Source organism: Rhinichthys klamathensis, unplaced genomic scaffold (genome assembly GCF_029890125.1).
Source record: "Rhinichthys klamathensis goyatoka isolate OS25496 unplaced genomic scaffold, OSU_Roscu_1.1 h1tg000032l_1, whole genome shotgun sequence".
Lineage (NCBI taxonomy): Eukaryota > Metazoa > Chordata > Actinopteri > Cypriniformes > Leuciscidae > Rhinichthys > Rhinichthys klamathensis.
The window spans coordinates 4,388,409-4,403,373 of record NW_026606581.1 but is presented as its reverse complement, the minus strand read 5'-3'; the positions used below and the strand labels follow the sequence as shown (position 1 = coordinate 4,403,373).

Sequence of the window (14,965 nt, the reverse complement as noted above, 5' to 3'; positions counted from 1 at the left end):
ATTTCGGAGAAAGGACGAACTGGCAAAGAGTTTGAGCAGAAAAGACACACAGAACGATAAAAGGAGAAACGGAGAGGACTTCATGGCGAGAACAAGTTGTTTGATTCCAAAGCGGCCCCACCCTGATGGCCGAGTGTTGGAGCGGGGCGATAAGAGTGTAATTAGCGGGAGGAGGAAACAGACGTGTGCGCTGAAGGAAGCGGCTCTCTCTGCTGATAAGAGCGAGACGTCCCAGGACTGCTGATGCTAATCCAGCCAGCCTCTGATAGCAGCAGCCTTTCACACCACGCACAACAAAGCAGCCATGAGGGGACAGACCAGAGAGCGGATCAAATGATGGAGGCATGAAAGGGCAAAACAACAGAGCTGAAGGAAGGAGGGCAGGATATGAAGAGAGAAAGCAGCGGCAGGGCGGGACTCAAACGAAAACAGCGGGGAAGGAGGATGGAGGAGGCGCAGGAATGGAGAATCAATATGCTGGTGTCGTTGATGATAGTTTTGATGAATGATATGTCAGTGAGCATTGGTAATGGTTGTTATAAAGTGATTTATGATGTAATCGTTCTAATCTGATATAATCTTGTCCAATATTTGGCCGTTTTGAGATTATTGGCATTAGCAGGGAAGCGAATTCACAACAGTAACGTAATTCGAACAGCCCGCAGTCAATGGATAGTACACACTAATTGTATAAATATTGTGTCATTTAATTCAGAAATTAAAAAAAATGCATTTTTATTTTTACGTTTTACATCTTATGCTCACCAAGGCTGCATTTATTCAATCAAAATTAGAGTAAAAAGACAGTAATATTGTGCAAATATTATTACAATTCAAATAACAGCTTTTTATTTTATTACATTTTAGAATTCTGAATTAAAATAATTCATTCATTTATAAAATGTATTCATGTGATGCAAAGCTGAATTTTCAGCATCATTACTCCAGTTTTCAGTGTCACACGATCCTTCAGAAATCATTCAAATATGTTGATTTGCTGCTCAAAACATGTCTTATATATGTGTGTGTGTGTATGTATATATATAAACATGTGTAAAAATCAATTAGTAAATAAAAGTTATACATACATATTTACTAATTGATTTATATATATAAATATATACACTTTCAATAGACTTCTGTTTCAAAGTCAAATATGGATTAAAGAGTAAAGGTGGAAAATAAAACAGATGCTGAAGTCCAGCAATAGGTTGTTTGAATGCTCAAGTTTTGTTCACTAGCTGCACATCAAGCTTTAGGGTTCAAGCAGCGCAGCCTCAAACTGGACACTAAGTGTAACATGCCACCAGCACAAGTGCATATGTGTGTGTGTGTGTGTTACTTTGCATAAAAGATGCAGCAGAATCTTTAATTGTCTGCACAGATATAAACACGTACATACACACTACTAAAGTTACCATAGAGGGGGATGGAGAGGGAAGACCCTCACGTGAGTCCTCTCTGATTATATCCTGATGGAGGGAGAAAGAGCGGAGGAAAGAGGAAGAACCAGAGGATAAAAGACCATTGCAGAAGTGTGGACATTTAGCATGGAAAAGAGAGAGGACTGAAAAAGAGAGTGGCATGAACTATGGGACTTTTCTCAATTTTGCTATAATTCTGAACTCCATCAGGTCTTCAACGAGAGTTTTCATTCTCTACAATGTACAGCGTCGTAGACAGACATTCTGATCTGCAATGTAGGCAGACTAAGTAAACAGCCGGAAATCACAAAGGTCATAATGTCATATTCATAAAACATGCATAGTGGCAGAGAGATTATTACTCATTTGCCATGCAAAAATGTTAGCTAATCTTTAAGCTAATCATTTACATACAAAAGTCTGAAAGGAAGGGTTGCGGGTTAAATCTAAGACTCTGAGAGGAGGAAAGGAAAAAGGTTGTTTAAAATCAAATTACACCCATATTTGGTGTAAGAAGCATCATGGGAAAATGCTAGAAAGCTACAAACGCTTACAATATATGAAATGGCACGACACTGTGATTAACACAGAGACATTAAACCCTAAAACTGCTCTGTGAGTTTAATGTGTAAATTATAGCTACAAGCCACAGGCTGTTTGTCACGAGGAGCTTGAAACAAAGTATGAAAAAAGACATTTAGTGCCAAGAGACATAAAGACATTATTGTGGCCATTTAGACTATAGGCAGTAAAACGCGTGTCTGCCTGCAGTGTACATACAGAGTCGTTTATGTACTTACTAGTCCCAGACTTGGGTCCTTATGTTTAGTAGCAGGGCGTGAAGGGGTGTGATGGGGGTTGCCAGGGTAATTTCGGGGCAGGTGATAAACATGATGAGGGAAGTACGGCTATAGATGTAGAGAGAACAGAAAAATCACGACTGAGGGTCAGATGAGGGTCAGCGCAACATCAGGTTCATTTAATGAAAGGGCAAACACCCATGAGAGCCTATAAACACACTGGTGATTTATTAGGACTGTTCTAAGTATATTTAATATCTTCCATTATTATTAACAATAAAGATAAACTATAAGATGAATATTGTAGGAATAATTACATTATTTTTATTAATAGTGTTAGTATTATTATTATGAATAATCTTAATACTACTACTACTACTTAATATTAATACCAGTAGTAGTACTATTTTCTGAAATATTAATTATTATTGTTATTATTATTATTATTATTATTATTAGTAGTAGTAGTAGTAGTAAACCCCATGAATAAAAAATAAACTCCAAATGAAAAAAAGTTACAATGCAGGTTAATTTTATATAACAACATAAATGTTATTATTATTAATAATAATAATAATAATAATAATAATACCAGCAGTAATAATAGTTGTTATTTTTATTAATCATGCTACTACAACTGGCTACTAATAATTAAAATTAGTAATAATAATAATATCATTATTTTTAACAATAATAATAAACAATAAGCTGAATATTGTATGAAATATTACATTATTGTGATTAATAGAGTTAGTAGTAATGCTATTATTATTAATAATCTTACTACTACTACTGCTACTATTATCATTAATATTTTATGAAATATTATTTAAAAATTAGTAGTAGTAGTAGTAGCAGGAAACCCCATAAATAAAAATAAACCCCCCAATTTTTTTTTTTTTTTTTTTTTTTTTACAAATGTTGGTTAATTTTATATTACAGCATAAATAATTTGTTATTATTAATAATAATAATAACAACAATAATAATAATAATAGTTATTTTTATTAAGGGACCGTTCGGTATTTATGGAATGGACCACCGGAGGAAAATAGGGGAGGGTCATGTCTTTTTATTCTGTGTTGAGGGGAGGGTCATCCAACTTTTTTTAGTCTAGGGGGAGGGTCACCCAACTTTTGTATTCATGCAACATGCATTGTTTGGTGCATAATTTTCCATTTTCCACGCGCAGTTACAAAATCTGCCGTGCAGACCGCCAAGCGAAATGGGCCCTTTGCGCACCTTCACGCTCGTGCGGACGAGGCGAGTATAAACCAAGCTTGAGGCGCCAGAACAGCAGCTGATAGAATGTGCGCTGAAGCACAATACTCTTCAAAAGCAGATCGTGGAGACATTAAATCATCCACGATCAAAAAACGTGATATCGCATAAGCACAAGTCTATAAAACGACTGTTATCATGTCTGAAAACAAACACAAGTAACAGAGTTTACAAAACTGTATCGCACGCGTGCTACAGTGGTACATTTATTCATCGCACAGACCAATCTTTTCGTAGATATATGTCACACTGTACAGCCCTGTACAGGACCCTTTATAATGAACGTTTGGTGTAGGTCTACTAGGCATAGAGATATCTGAACATCTTTGCCAAGTGCAAACCAGTACAGAAGTAATCAATAAATTATCGGGGAGGGATCATGCCTTTTTTCACAATAATTTTGGAGGGTCATAGAAAAATGTATAGCTGGTGAAGGAAGGGGCAAGTCTATTTTGACTATAGATCTCAAAACTCCTCCGGTAGCCCCTTAAATAAAAAACGAACAGTCCCTAATCATGCAACTACAACTTGTTACTAATAATTCTAATTAATAAAAGTATTTTTATTAGAATTAATAAAATAATAATAAATAATAAAATTAATAATAAAACAAAAACTACCATTATAATAATAATAATAATAATGGTTATTATTATTAATAATAATAATAATAACAACAATAACAGCATATTTATGTTGTAATATAAAATAAACCAGCACTGCGTGAATTGTAAAAAAAAATATTATCTGGGGTTTAAGTTTTCTAAAAAAACATGCCAGAAGGTCAGTTTTGTTCTCACTCATATTTTGCTCTATAATTATCACAAGTATGCTTCAGTAACCGTAAACACTGGTGCATTTTGCTTGAACACAATAACCAATGTCTCACCCGGTTGTAGAAGGGGTGCTGGGGTCCCGTAAGCCCACTAAAGTAGCTGCTGTGGGGTTGAGTGGCTGGCATCACTCCAGCAGGGGGGAAAGGCCCAGGGAAAGAGCCCGTGGGAGAGCAGGACAAAGAATTCTGCCCAAATGCAGAGTGTGGCCGTACCGAAGCGTCTTGCAGGGGCAGTGGGGGATAACTGACTCCTCCAAGGTGCATCTGCTCTCGTGCATCTCGTACATCTGAAACGGGGAGGGAGATCGAGAGAGAGACAGAGAGAGAAAGAAAGAGTAGGAGAAAGTTAGATCCGAATCTTGGCCAGCACTTTAAAGGCATTCAAATCCTCCCACTCACAGTCGACTTCAGCCAAATGAAGCATTTATAGTACGTTACATGTGAGAAAAGAAAGGCCTCTGTGGTTTGATTCTCTTAGAAAAACACTGATTTCTCCCAACAGAAGCGGCAAAGCGCAAAAACGCACCTTGAAGAAATAAACGTGGGAAATGGTTCCCAGTGAAATTCACATTCGCTTTACCGTCAAAGTCTCAAGGGCTGAAATAGACGTCAGAATGTGTTTGGTTGGAAGTAATATTTCTGAGTCACCCAGGCAGACCAAATAAGACTGGCTGGGTGACTCAGAAAACAAGCGTCTCATCGAGATTCAGTGACGTTTCATTTCCTGAGGTGAACACAATGGAGACCTTACTCATCTCTCTGGGTTCACAAAGGAACCTTTATTGTCACATTGCACCATGCAACGTCTTCAGTCTCAAAGCACACACCAGCTGACCACCAATATCATGTGATGAGATAATACCTCTCATATTCGCAATGATTTAGAGAAGTCTGCATCAATAAATTGATCACAAAAAAGTTTTCGGTAACACTTTATGTAGCCTTTATGTTTCATAAATAACTTACTAAAATGCTTTATAATATTTTCAGATTGCTGGTTACATCTGAAATTGGTTGTTTGCCATATGTTTAATGCATTATACTTTCTGAAGGTGTGTATTTAATGAATAGATATGTACTATAATTGTGGTTAGAATTATTCATGAGACCATGCATAAGGTGCATTACAAGGCATAATTAATGCTTTAAAATTCTGTTATAATGCATTATATGAACAGGCTTTAAGTAAAGTGTGATCAAGTTTTCTTTCACAGTGTTTATACCAGATGTGACAAAGCATCAAGCAATAAAAGCTATATATTTCATCTAAATTTGACATTTTGTCAATTATTGTCGACTACCAAATAGCATTTATGTGGTTGGGTTTTGGTTAGTTTCTACTTTGCTTTATATAAAAACAATACAAATTCATGGCATATCCTCCTTATTTATAGCTAGGCAAACTTGTTTGTTTGGGTTTGTACCTGCGATGATCTCCCTTAGTTTGGGATCCAGGTTGACAGTACAGGGCAGGAACATCTCCACATCACGAGCGGTGAGAACAGGGGTGTGCGATGAGAGAAACACCTCAAAACTGCGAATATCACCATCGATCTCCAACAGAGGCTCCACATCTTTAGTGGTGGGGATGTTTTTAGAAATCCTGCAATGAGAAGGTGACAATTAACGTACAGAATAAACAGCAAATGTATACCGCTTTCAGAAATTCAACAGATTTTGGGGCTAAAAATGTTCAAGATATTTAAAATCTTGGGGTGGGGGGTTGATGCAAATTATTGTACAGTTAAATAAATATATAATTTACATGTATAACTCCCTCAATAAAATCAAAATGCCTCTGAAAATCAATTCCAGCATGTAAACATTGGGGGTTTATTTCTGATACTGATGTGGACTGATTGATTGATTGGCTGATTTATGGTCACATTGCTTTAGTGTGTATTAATAACAACATGTAAACTTACTCTAAATTGCAGTAAAATGTCTCACTAGTCACAAGCTCACACTCTTAGCCCAAGTTTTTGAGTGCATGTGGTTTCTGCAGTTATTTCTGCACCACGATGTCAGGCGCTTTCAGATAAATGGTTTCCTATTGCAATTTATCTTATTGAGCGTGGGAATTCATATCAAATAAATCTGAAGATTTGCTTCTGCTGAACGCAGACATTTTGTGCACCCCATATTTCTTCCTCTATCTCCTTATCTGCCCCCAGTCCACACCTCTGTCTCTCTGGTAAGAAAAGCTAGTTGAATCTTTTTATTGGTTGATATGAGGGCACAATAAGTCCTTTTTCCATACTGATCATTACATCGTGAAGAGGGTGAGCTCAGTGCTTGGCCCGGTCCCATACCACCGGTTTAAGTAATCCGATTTTAGCTGTTTAAACTGGGCAGGAGAGAGCTGACACAATGACACTCAGATGACCTGTTGCTAAACTGAGATGGTGAGGCAGAGTAAACAAACACTGATATCTAAATGCGAGACGATACACACCTGGAGGGAGCGTCTGAAATGGTCAGTTCATCAAATGACCTCTGACCTGATACGTCACAGCTATTTATACTGTGTCCTTACTAGATACAACAAAGCAACACTGGATTTTGTTGGTTGTTTGGTTGCTATTTCTGCAACGCCATGGTACAGCCTAAACTGAGAGCTCATTGGACCAAAATTCCACTCTGCATGTTTATGAAACATCAAAAATGGATGAGCCAGCCAGGAGAGATTGATTGTGGATGTTGAGAAAAATCCCACATCAATGTTAATATTGTTAAAGGGGTACTTCACCACTGGCAAAATGGGCTGTCAATAATGTTTTTAAATTGTTTTTTTTTTATCTGTGCTACCTGACAAGAGAAAATAGAGAAAAAAAAAAAAAAGAGTCGTCTTTCGAGAATTCAAAGAGTAAATGTTTAGCAGGAGTGAGTTACTTTCAGTCTCTAGTGAAGGATCCAGCGTGTTGTAGGCAGTGGCTAAAGGCTGCAAAGGAGAACGCAGCGACGCAAAATCTGAAAAAGCTCCGTAGTCAACATAAAACTGGATGACCAAAATAACAGTGTTTTAGGCCAAACGGTAGTGATAAAACAAAAAAACTTTGTAAAGGGTTTTTGTCATTTTTATTAGTATTTTTAGTAATTTCTTCATCTCAGCATAAACTTATTTCAGTTAGTTGCCAAGGCATTATTTCAACTGCAGAACATTATTTTTATACATTTAGTTTTAGGTTTAGTTAACAATAATTTATTTATTTAATTACACTACAACTAAAAGTTAAATAAAAATGGCCACAAATTCATTAACATTTTGAATAATAAATCACAATATTTCATTAACTTTGGAAGCCCTAAAATACAAACAAAGAAATAAACAAACAAACAAACAAAAATAAAATGGAAAATTAACTAATATATATTAATCCACATTACAAAATCCTTTGAGTTCCAGAAGAAAAACTTATAATTACATTACAAATAATTACAAAGAAACAAGTAACACATTGGGCCCTATTTTAACGATCTGAAACGCAAGTGTCAAAGCGCTAAGCGCAAAGCGCAAGTAACTTTGTGGGCGGATCCCGGCGCTGTTGCTATTTTCCCGGCGGGATAAATGCCTCTTGCGCCAGGCGCAAATCTAAAAGGGGTTGGTCTGAAGTAGCTTCATTATTCATAGGTGTGGTTTGGGCGTAACGTGAAATAAACCAATCAGAGCGTCATCTCACATTCCCTTTAAGAGCAGGCGCGCTTGTTCTAAAGCGGATTCCTATTATAACGGCGGATTTGCCAGGCGCGCAACAGGAGCGGAGGAGAGCAACGTTCTCGTCAGGGCCGTAAAACACAGAGAAGTGACATTGGGGATGGAGAAACCCACCCAAATTAACTTCTGTTAAATAGGCGTATGATAATTTGGGTAAATGTGTAAGCTACATGTATGCTTTTATAATAAATTGTCTATCTATCTATCTATCTATCTATCTATCTATCTATCTATCTATCTATCTATCTATCTATCTATCTATCTATCTATCTATCTATCTATCTATCTATCTATCTATCTATCTATCTATCTATCTATCTATCTATCTATCTATCTATCTATCTATCTATCTATCTATCTATCTATCTATCTATCCATCTATCTATCTATCCATCCATCCATCCATCCATCCATCCATCCATCCATCCATCCATCCATCCATCCATCCATCCATCCATCCATCCATCCATCCATCCATCCATCCATCCATCCATCCATCCATCCATCCATCCATCCATCCATCCATCCATCCATCCATCCATCCATCCATCCATCCATCCATCCATCCATCCATCCATCTATCTATCTATCTATCTATCGTAATAATGTATGCTTTGCAAAAATGAAAACTGCTGCTTAGATGAGAGAATCAACGTGTATGCGCATTGTGCACACGCTACATTGATTATGGTCAAGCATGCGCCCTTAAAATAGCATAATGAACAACGCGCAACGCACCACTGACTATATTTTTTTCTGGTCAGTGGCGCAATTGTTTTATAGAACAGCAAAATAGCATGAGGGAAAGTTTGCGCCGGAACACGCCTCCTCTTTGCGCTGAACCACCCCGGGGAGCGCAAGTGTATTTCTTAGTTAACCGACGTGCGTCTGTGGAGGGAAAAGCCCGCTTTGCGCGGGTGCAAAATAGGAATGATACATGCGTCAGTGTACAAAGTCATTTGCGCCGGGTGCAAGATAGGGCCCATTGAATTAAACATGCAATTTTCAAGTCGAAACCCAGAAATAGTATTTTCTTGTAAAACATACTCCAATTATATTTATTTTATTTACAACTTTTTTTTATAATTTTTATATAATACATTTTAATAATCTTTATTATGCCTTTTTGTGTGCCAGTGAAACATTATCAAGATTTCACCATGAGATTTTGTTGCATTGCACAGCAGTTTTGCTCAAAGTGTGGATAGAAAAATAACATGTTGGTGAGGACACAGTGTTATCGTCATTATGACCAGGATGGCATGTTAAAATATCATGTTCCAAAAGGTTTAAGTTTAGAAGACCATTTTAGTTAATTGCTTTGGTCTCATCATCCTCTGATGGCTGTATAAATAGCGATGGTCACCAAATGACTCACAATTTCAGTGGAGAAGTGTGCGTGTTGGAGGGCGAGCGAGTGGCTGGGTGTGAGAGCAGATGTTGAAGTCATTGGACAAAGGCCCACACTGTGCTACAGCAGGCCTGTGTGTCAGCGGGTCAGAGTCGGATGCTGTGCTAACAGTCAGCTGACCTTCCGCATGATGGACATTAGGTAGAGGTCTCGTACTTAGGGTGGAGGCTCAAGGACGTGACCAACATAAAGATCAAACTTCAGCGCTAACACATGCTTGCTTGTCTGTTCCACACACACACACACACACATGCAGAAGTATCACTTTAAGAAGGGCTGAGCAAGAGAGACGTGTGCTGGTGAGAGAGGTTTGGTTCATTTCCCACGCACTGGATTAGGAAGAACTGGGCAGATTGTGTCTCTTCCGAAATCCAGCTGGGCTTGTTTATTTGTATGTGTGTGTGAGCATGCACACAGACAAACAGGAGCCAGTGACAAGAGCCTCTCTAGAGAACCAACTTCCTCTGTCACAAGACACACACACACACACACTTTCCACTGTCTCGAGTTTGAAGCAACCTGCTTTACAGAGGAAGAACATTTAAGAAAGATTTAGAAACATTAAACAATTCTTCATAGCCAAGTATGTGTCTGTGAGAAAAATTCGATTAATGATCTCTGAATTAGTGGCGCTTTCTAAAGTAAGCATAGTCTCGCATAGACAGACATTTCATTTATCTTTTGAGTCTGGTCCATATTGCTAAGATGAGACCGCTTGACCGACACGAAAAGCGATCAACCACGGTTTGTTAAGAAATTAGTTTGAAGTCTGTAAAATTCATACCACTGTTCCAGTCTAAATAAATTAACAGCAAGAATAGCTTAATTTTTCAATTATTTATTACTGATGAGTTGATGGAAGATGTGTATTTGATTGAAATTGAGTCAAATTGATGAACTTGAAATTATACCTCAAAGAACATTTTACAGAACACTTCTTAAAGGGATAGTTCACCCAAAAATTTGAATTATTCCATAATTTACTCACCCTCAAGGAGTCATAAGTGTATATGACTTTCTTCTTTCAGACAAACATAATCTGAGTTATATTAAAAAAAATATCCTGGCTCTTCTAAGCTTTATAATGGGAGTGAATGATACCTTCCGCATCCATCCATCATAAAAATAATAATAATTCATACAGCTCCAGGGAATCAAGACCTTCTGAAGCGAAGCAATGTGTTTTTGTAAGAAAAATATCCATATTTATAACTTTAATGACTGGCGAGTCGAGTTCCAGCCGAAGAGTGACCTCTGACCCGACGCATGACGTATTGATGAACGCGGAAGCGCAGAGGATCAAGCAAAACAAAACACTGGTCACGAAATAGAAGTCTAAAATGAGAATTTTTTAAAGACAAATGTCAGAGAAGCTGGAGTTTGTTGCCCAGCCCTATTTGTTTGAAGTGATACGTCTAAGTCCTACGTCATACGGCGGACTCTCTCGTGAACGTGCATACGGACGTTACCGCCAGCTAGTGATTACAGTTTATACAGTTTTAATTATGGATTTTTTTTTTCTTACAAAAAACGCATCGCGTCACTTCAGAAGGCCTTTATAAACCACCTGGAGCCGTATAGTTTACTTTTATGATGGATGGATGCGCTTTTTTGGGCTTCAAAAAACAAGGTACCATTCACTCGCATTATAAAGCTTGGAAGAGCCAGGATATTATTTTATTTAACTGTGTTATGTCTTAACAAAACAAGATTTGGCTATTTTCATAGCTGTAATGACAGCACAAAGTGCCACACATTATGAGTTCATAGTAGCAAACTTGGAAGTCCATAATGAAGGGTTTGTAATCATGTAATTCTAAATAGAGATGTTTGTCATGGACTTGTTTATAGAATACTAAAACAAACACACACATACATTCAATAGTGTGCAGTGAGCAGTTGATGAGAAAACTGCTGTATTTAATCTGGCGTGTAGTGAGACAGCGCAAACACCCCAACACAGGCCTCGTCCAAACACAACACCCAGACTAAAACCTTTGAGGCGTCCATAAACACACCAGAATGACGATGTCATTCCAATGACTGGCTAAAACAAAACCAACCAGATGAGGAGGAAGAGACACATCTGCAGGTCTTCAGGGGAAATTTCACTCTTAGCCAGACCCAGGCTATCTCCCAACACATTTAATGTGCTGGTTTCCTTTGCCTTTACTTCAGCCTTTTGTGTTAGTCAGACTGGGAAGAGCAGAGCACAATGAGATCAGGAAATGACAAGCTGGACTCGAACTTATCACCCACATGAGCACCACAGCTAAATGTGTCAGAGTGTGTGTGCTAAATGCTCGGGCACAGCCATAAATAATCAGACGGGGTAAAGAGAAATCTCATTGCAATATATATTAAAAATAAATAATTTCAAACAGTATTTTATAATTTAATAAACCAATACATGGAAAACATACCAATGTAACAATACATATACTCTTTTCTTGAGCACCAAATCAGCATATTAGAATGATTTCTGAAGGATCATGTGACACTGAAGCTACTGATTTTTTTTCTGTATTGTATACAGTAGTAGTAGTAAAATGCTGTCATCAGTTCAATATAGACCAGAGGACACACTCTTATCTCTGCATTTTCTTGCATTAATGAAGTAATATTGCTTCATAGATTTTTTTAAATGACGTTACATTTTGAATGTTTAAGCTTAAACCGAACAATGTAATAAATGTACAGACACGTCTCTCTTGGCCAACTAAAATAATTATGGCTTTAGAACACAATATCAACAATAATAAATGTTTTTTTCAGATTAACAGTTTTTATTGAATGTCAAAAATAATAAATGTTAAAAAAAGAAAGAAAATTTTGCCCACAAAAACAAAGGAACCTATAGTAATATAGATAAAAAAAAGGGAATCTTACAACAGCTTTTGTCCTTGAAGGTAACTCCTAAGCTTTTCAACCAGAGATATGGCTTAGATTATTTTTAATAGACAGTTTTTTTCCCACCATTTTTTTTAATCAAATAAATGCACCCTTGGTACACATGAGATTCTTTTTTCAAAAATATTTTTTAAAAATCGTACCCACCCAAAACTATCGTGCCTGATGAAGACTGGTCAAAACGTTGCACTGTTTGTTAATCAATTTTTGGAGCTGCAATTTCAGTGTGCGGACATTATTTTTCTTTGTTTATTCAGAATTAGCTTTCGTTTCGGACAGATGCTCTTCAAAAGAAAGTTGAGACATGGTTTTCTCAAGGCCATCTGGGGATTTTTGTTACACATTTTGCCTTTTCATTGGTCATTTTGATGCACAAACAACAGGAAGTAGTCATTTAGTACATTCAGTCTATGATCAAAGTCAAAATTGCCAAAAGTGGAGATGCGTGTTTGATGGTTATGGATATGATATGCGCAGTTACAGCTAATTTTATGAGGCACAGTAGGCAGTGGATTAAGCATGCTAATTCCACCTCGAATACACTAGCAAATTTTTGTATTCAACAATACTAAATTCATGCATACATACATACACAAACATCATGCCATGCCCAGTGGAAAGCTAATCTTTCCCCAGCTGTACACATCAGCATGCTAAGAATAGCATTTATAATCAATTGAAGCTGATGTAATTCTTCCACCAGAAAAAGACAGCTTTTGAAGCTGGTGGGAGAAGTTGGCTGCGACATCAAGTGATTTGTTTAGCAATTACTTCTGACATTCTTGCCTTTACTACGAGAGAAAATTGCAAAGGAAAAAGTGCTATCATTCATCTGTCATGGAAGCACTGGGAATGAGGGAAATTAAGCTTTGCTGTTCAAGATACTTGCCATTTCAAAAGTGCACACAAAGATAAAAGCACATCAAGAATACCAAAGGCGTTTCAAACAATACTGCTATTGATCACACCCGTGTTGCGTCGTTCGGGCTAGCGGAGTGGCTGCCTTAAATGTTGAGCACTTGAGAGGTCTCTCGTCGGTTTATCCAAATGCTAATCGATCCCAAAGCTGGCTTAGCCCTTTTTTTCCTACTCTTGTTCTTTTTCAAAGACTCCCACACAAAGCAGCTGACGGGAAAGAGTATAATTCTCCCACTATTTTCCCCTTTGGCCTGGTGCTGAATGTGGCACTTGACTTTGCTTACAGCCACCCTTGTGTGGACAGTTTGAGGACGCTCAATGAGGCCCAAACACGGTGATGCCACCCTGCCCTCTATAAGGGGCCAGAGACGCAAATGCCAACACACATTTCATTTCTGAACTCCATAAAGAGAATCAATGTGCCCATGAAAAGAACAGTCACCATCACCAGCTGGCAGATTTCGAATGATAGGTGGATGGTGGCGGCCATGGGGTGTTGAGAGGAGGGAAGGGTGGGTGGGCACATGGAGTGATAGCCATGAAGCATTCAAAGATTTTCTTGTATATGATGGCCTTTTGGGGATGGCAAAATGACCTTGCAGATGTTTTATTTATTTATATCTTGGTAGAATTGTATTAGCATTTTATTCGATTAGTTCATAACTCTGCCAGAGATAAAAATGAACTTGGTGTTCTAACTCACAAATACATAATGACTGAAATAAACTAAGCAGTGCAAGAATCCAGAGAAACCTCCAAACTGGCAGCCAAACTTCCAGAAATGAGTAAAACCCATCTGTAAACAAAATATCTTGCCCAGATTCTTAAAAAAAATAAAAATAAATGAACTTTCATGGAATCCCCCCCCCCCCATTCATGAAAGCCGAGCGCTTCCCCAGAGCAGCGGAACACAGGTTTACTGGAAAACAATAGATATTTATAGAACTAAGTCTAATGATGTTGGTTACTGGCAGTTAAAGCTTTGAGAATAACTTCGGACAATAATAATAGACTGACAGTAACCTGATCAAAGTGACAATGTTCCATTTTTATACATCCCAAGAGATATATCAAATATCCAAAACAGAACCTTATGATCAATCATAATCTGATCAAAGGGTAAAAAATAATCTTTCGGAGCATATAGACATTGACTTCGTTGTTTTTTTGTTTTTGTTTTTTTTAAGTGTGTCCTCTGCACGTTCCTGGAATTGATTGCAGGAACAGGAGGGGACACTAGGTGGGAACATACAACAATTGGGCCACCGTTTTCAAGAAGAAGAAGGTGGAAAACGGCAATAAAAACAAGAGTGACAACAACTGCCAAAGGTGGAAACAACAACAATGGAAGTGCAAGGATGTCAGAAGGAACATGTGCTTCTGACACAGTAAAGGAGGCAAAATTATGTGTACTCGTCATCCAGCATAGATTTAATTGGAAAAAAAATGCAAGTTTATCTGAATTTGAGGTGCTCCAGAAAGTTCACATCACAAAAAACAGCAAGGTACCATTTAAATCATACTACTACGTATTGCTAAACGTAAATTTCACTATCAACTGATTAAAGATAATTGACAGGATCTTGAGGCTTTTTGCCTGTGCAAGTAGGGCATCGTCTTCATAAAATAATAATAATAATAATAATTCATTACATTTATATAGCGCTTTTC

General features: G+C 37.5%; 1 protein-coding gene across 5 annotated transcripts in view; it reads right to left on the bottom strand.

Moving 5' to 3' along the window:
* Nucleotides 1–14,965, bottom strand: part of kidins220a (kinase D-interacting substrate 220a) — a 51,796-nt gene that overhangs the window by 10,137 nt on the left and 26,694 nt on the right. For 3 of the 5 annotated variants that reach the window (XM_056245635.1, XM_056245634.1, XM_056245636.1), the window contains exons 23-26: nucleotides 5,765–5,943; nucleotides 4,395–4,627; nucleotides 2,225–2,332; nucleotides 1,419–1,472 (exon numbers count right to left, since the gene is read on the bottom strand). In XM_056245635.1, coding sequence (XP_056101610.1) covers nucleotides 1,419–1,472; nucleotides 2,225–2,332; nucleotides 4,395–4,627; nucleotides 5,765–5,943 — 574 coding nt within the window. The remainder of the gene's footprint in view (nucleotides 1–1,418; nucleotides 1,473–2,224; nucleotides 2,333–4,394; nucleotides 4,628–5,764; nucleotides 5,944–14,965) is intronic. The other 2 variants (XM_056245637.1, XM_056245638.1) reach the window with 1 other exon arrangement.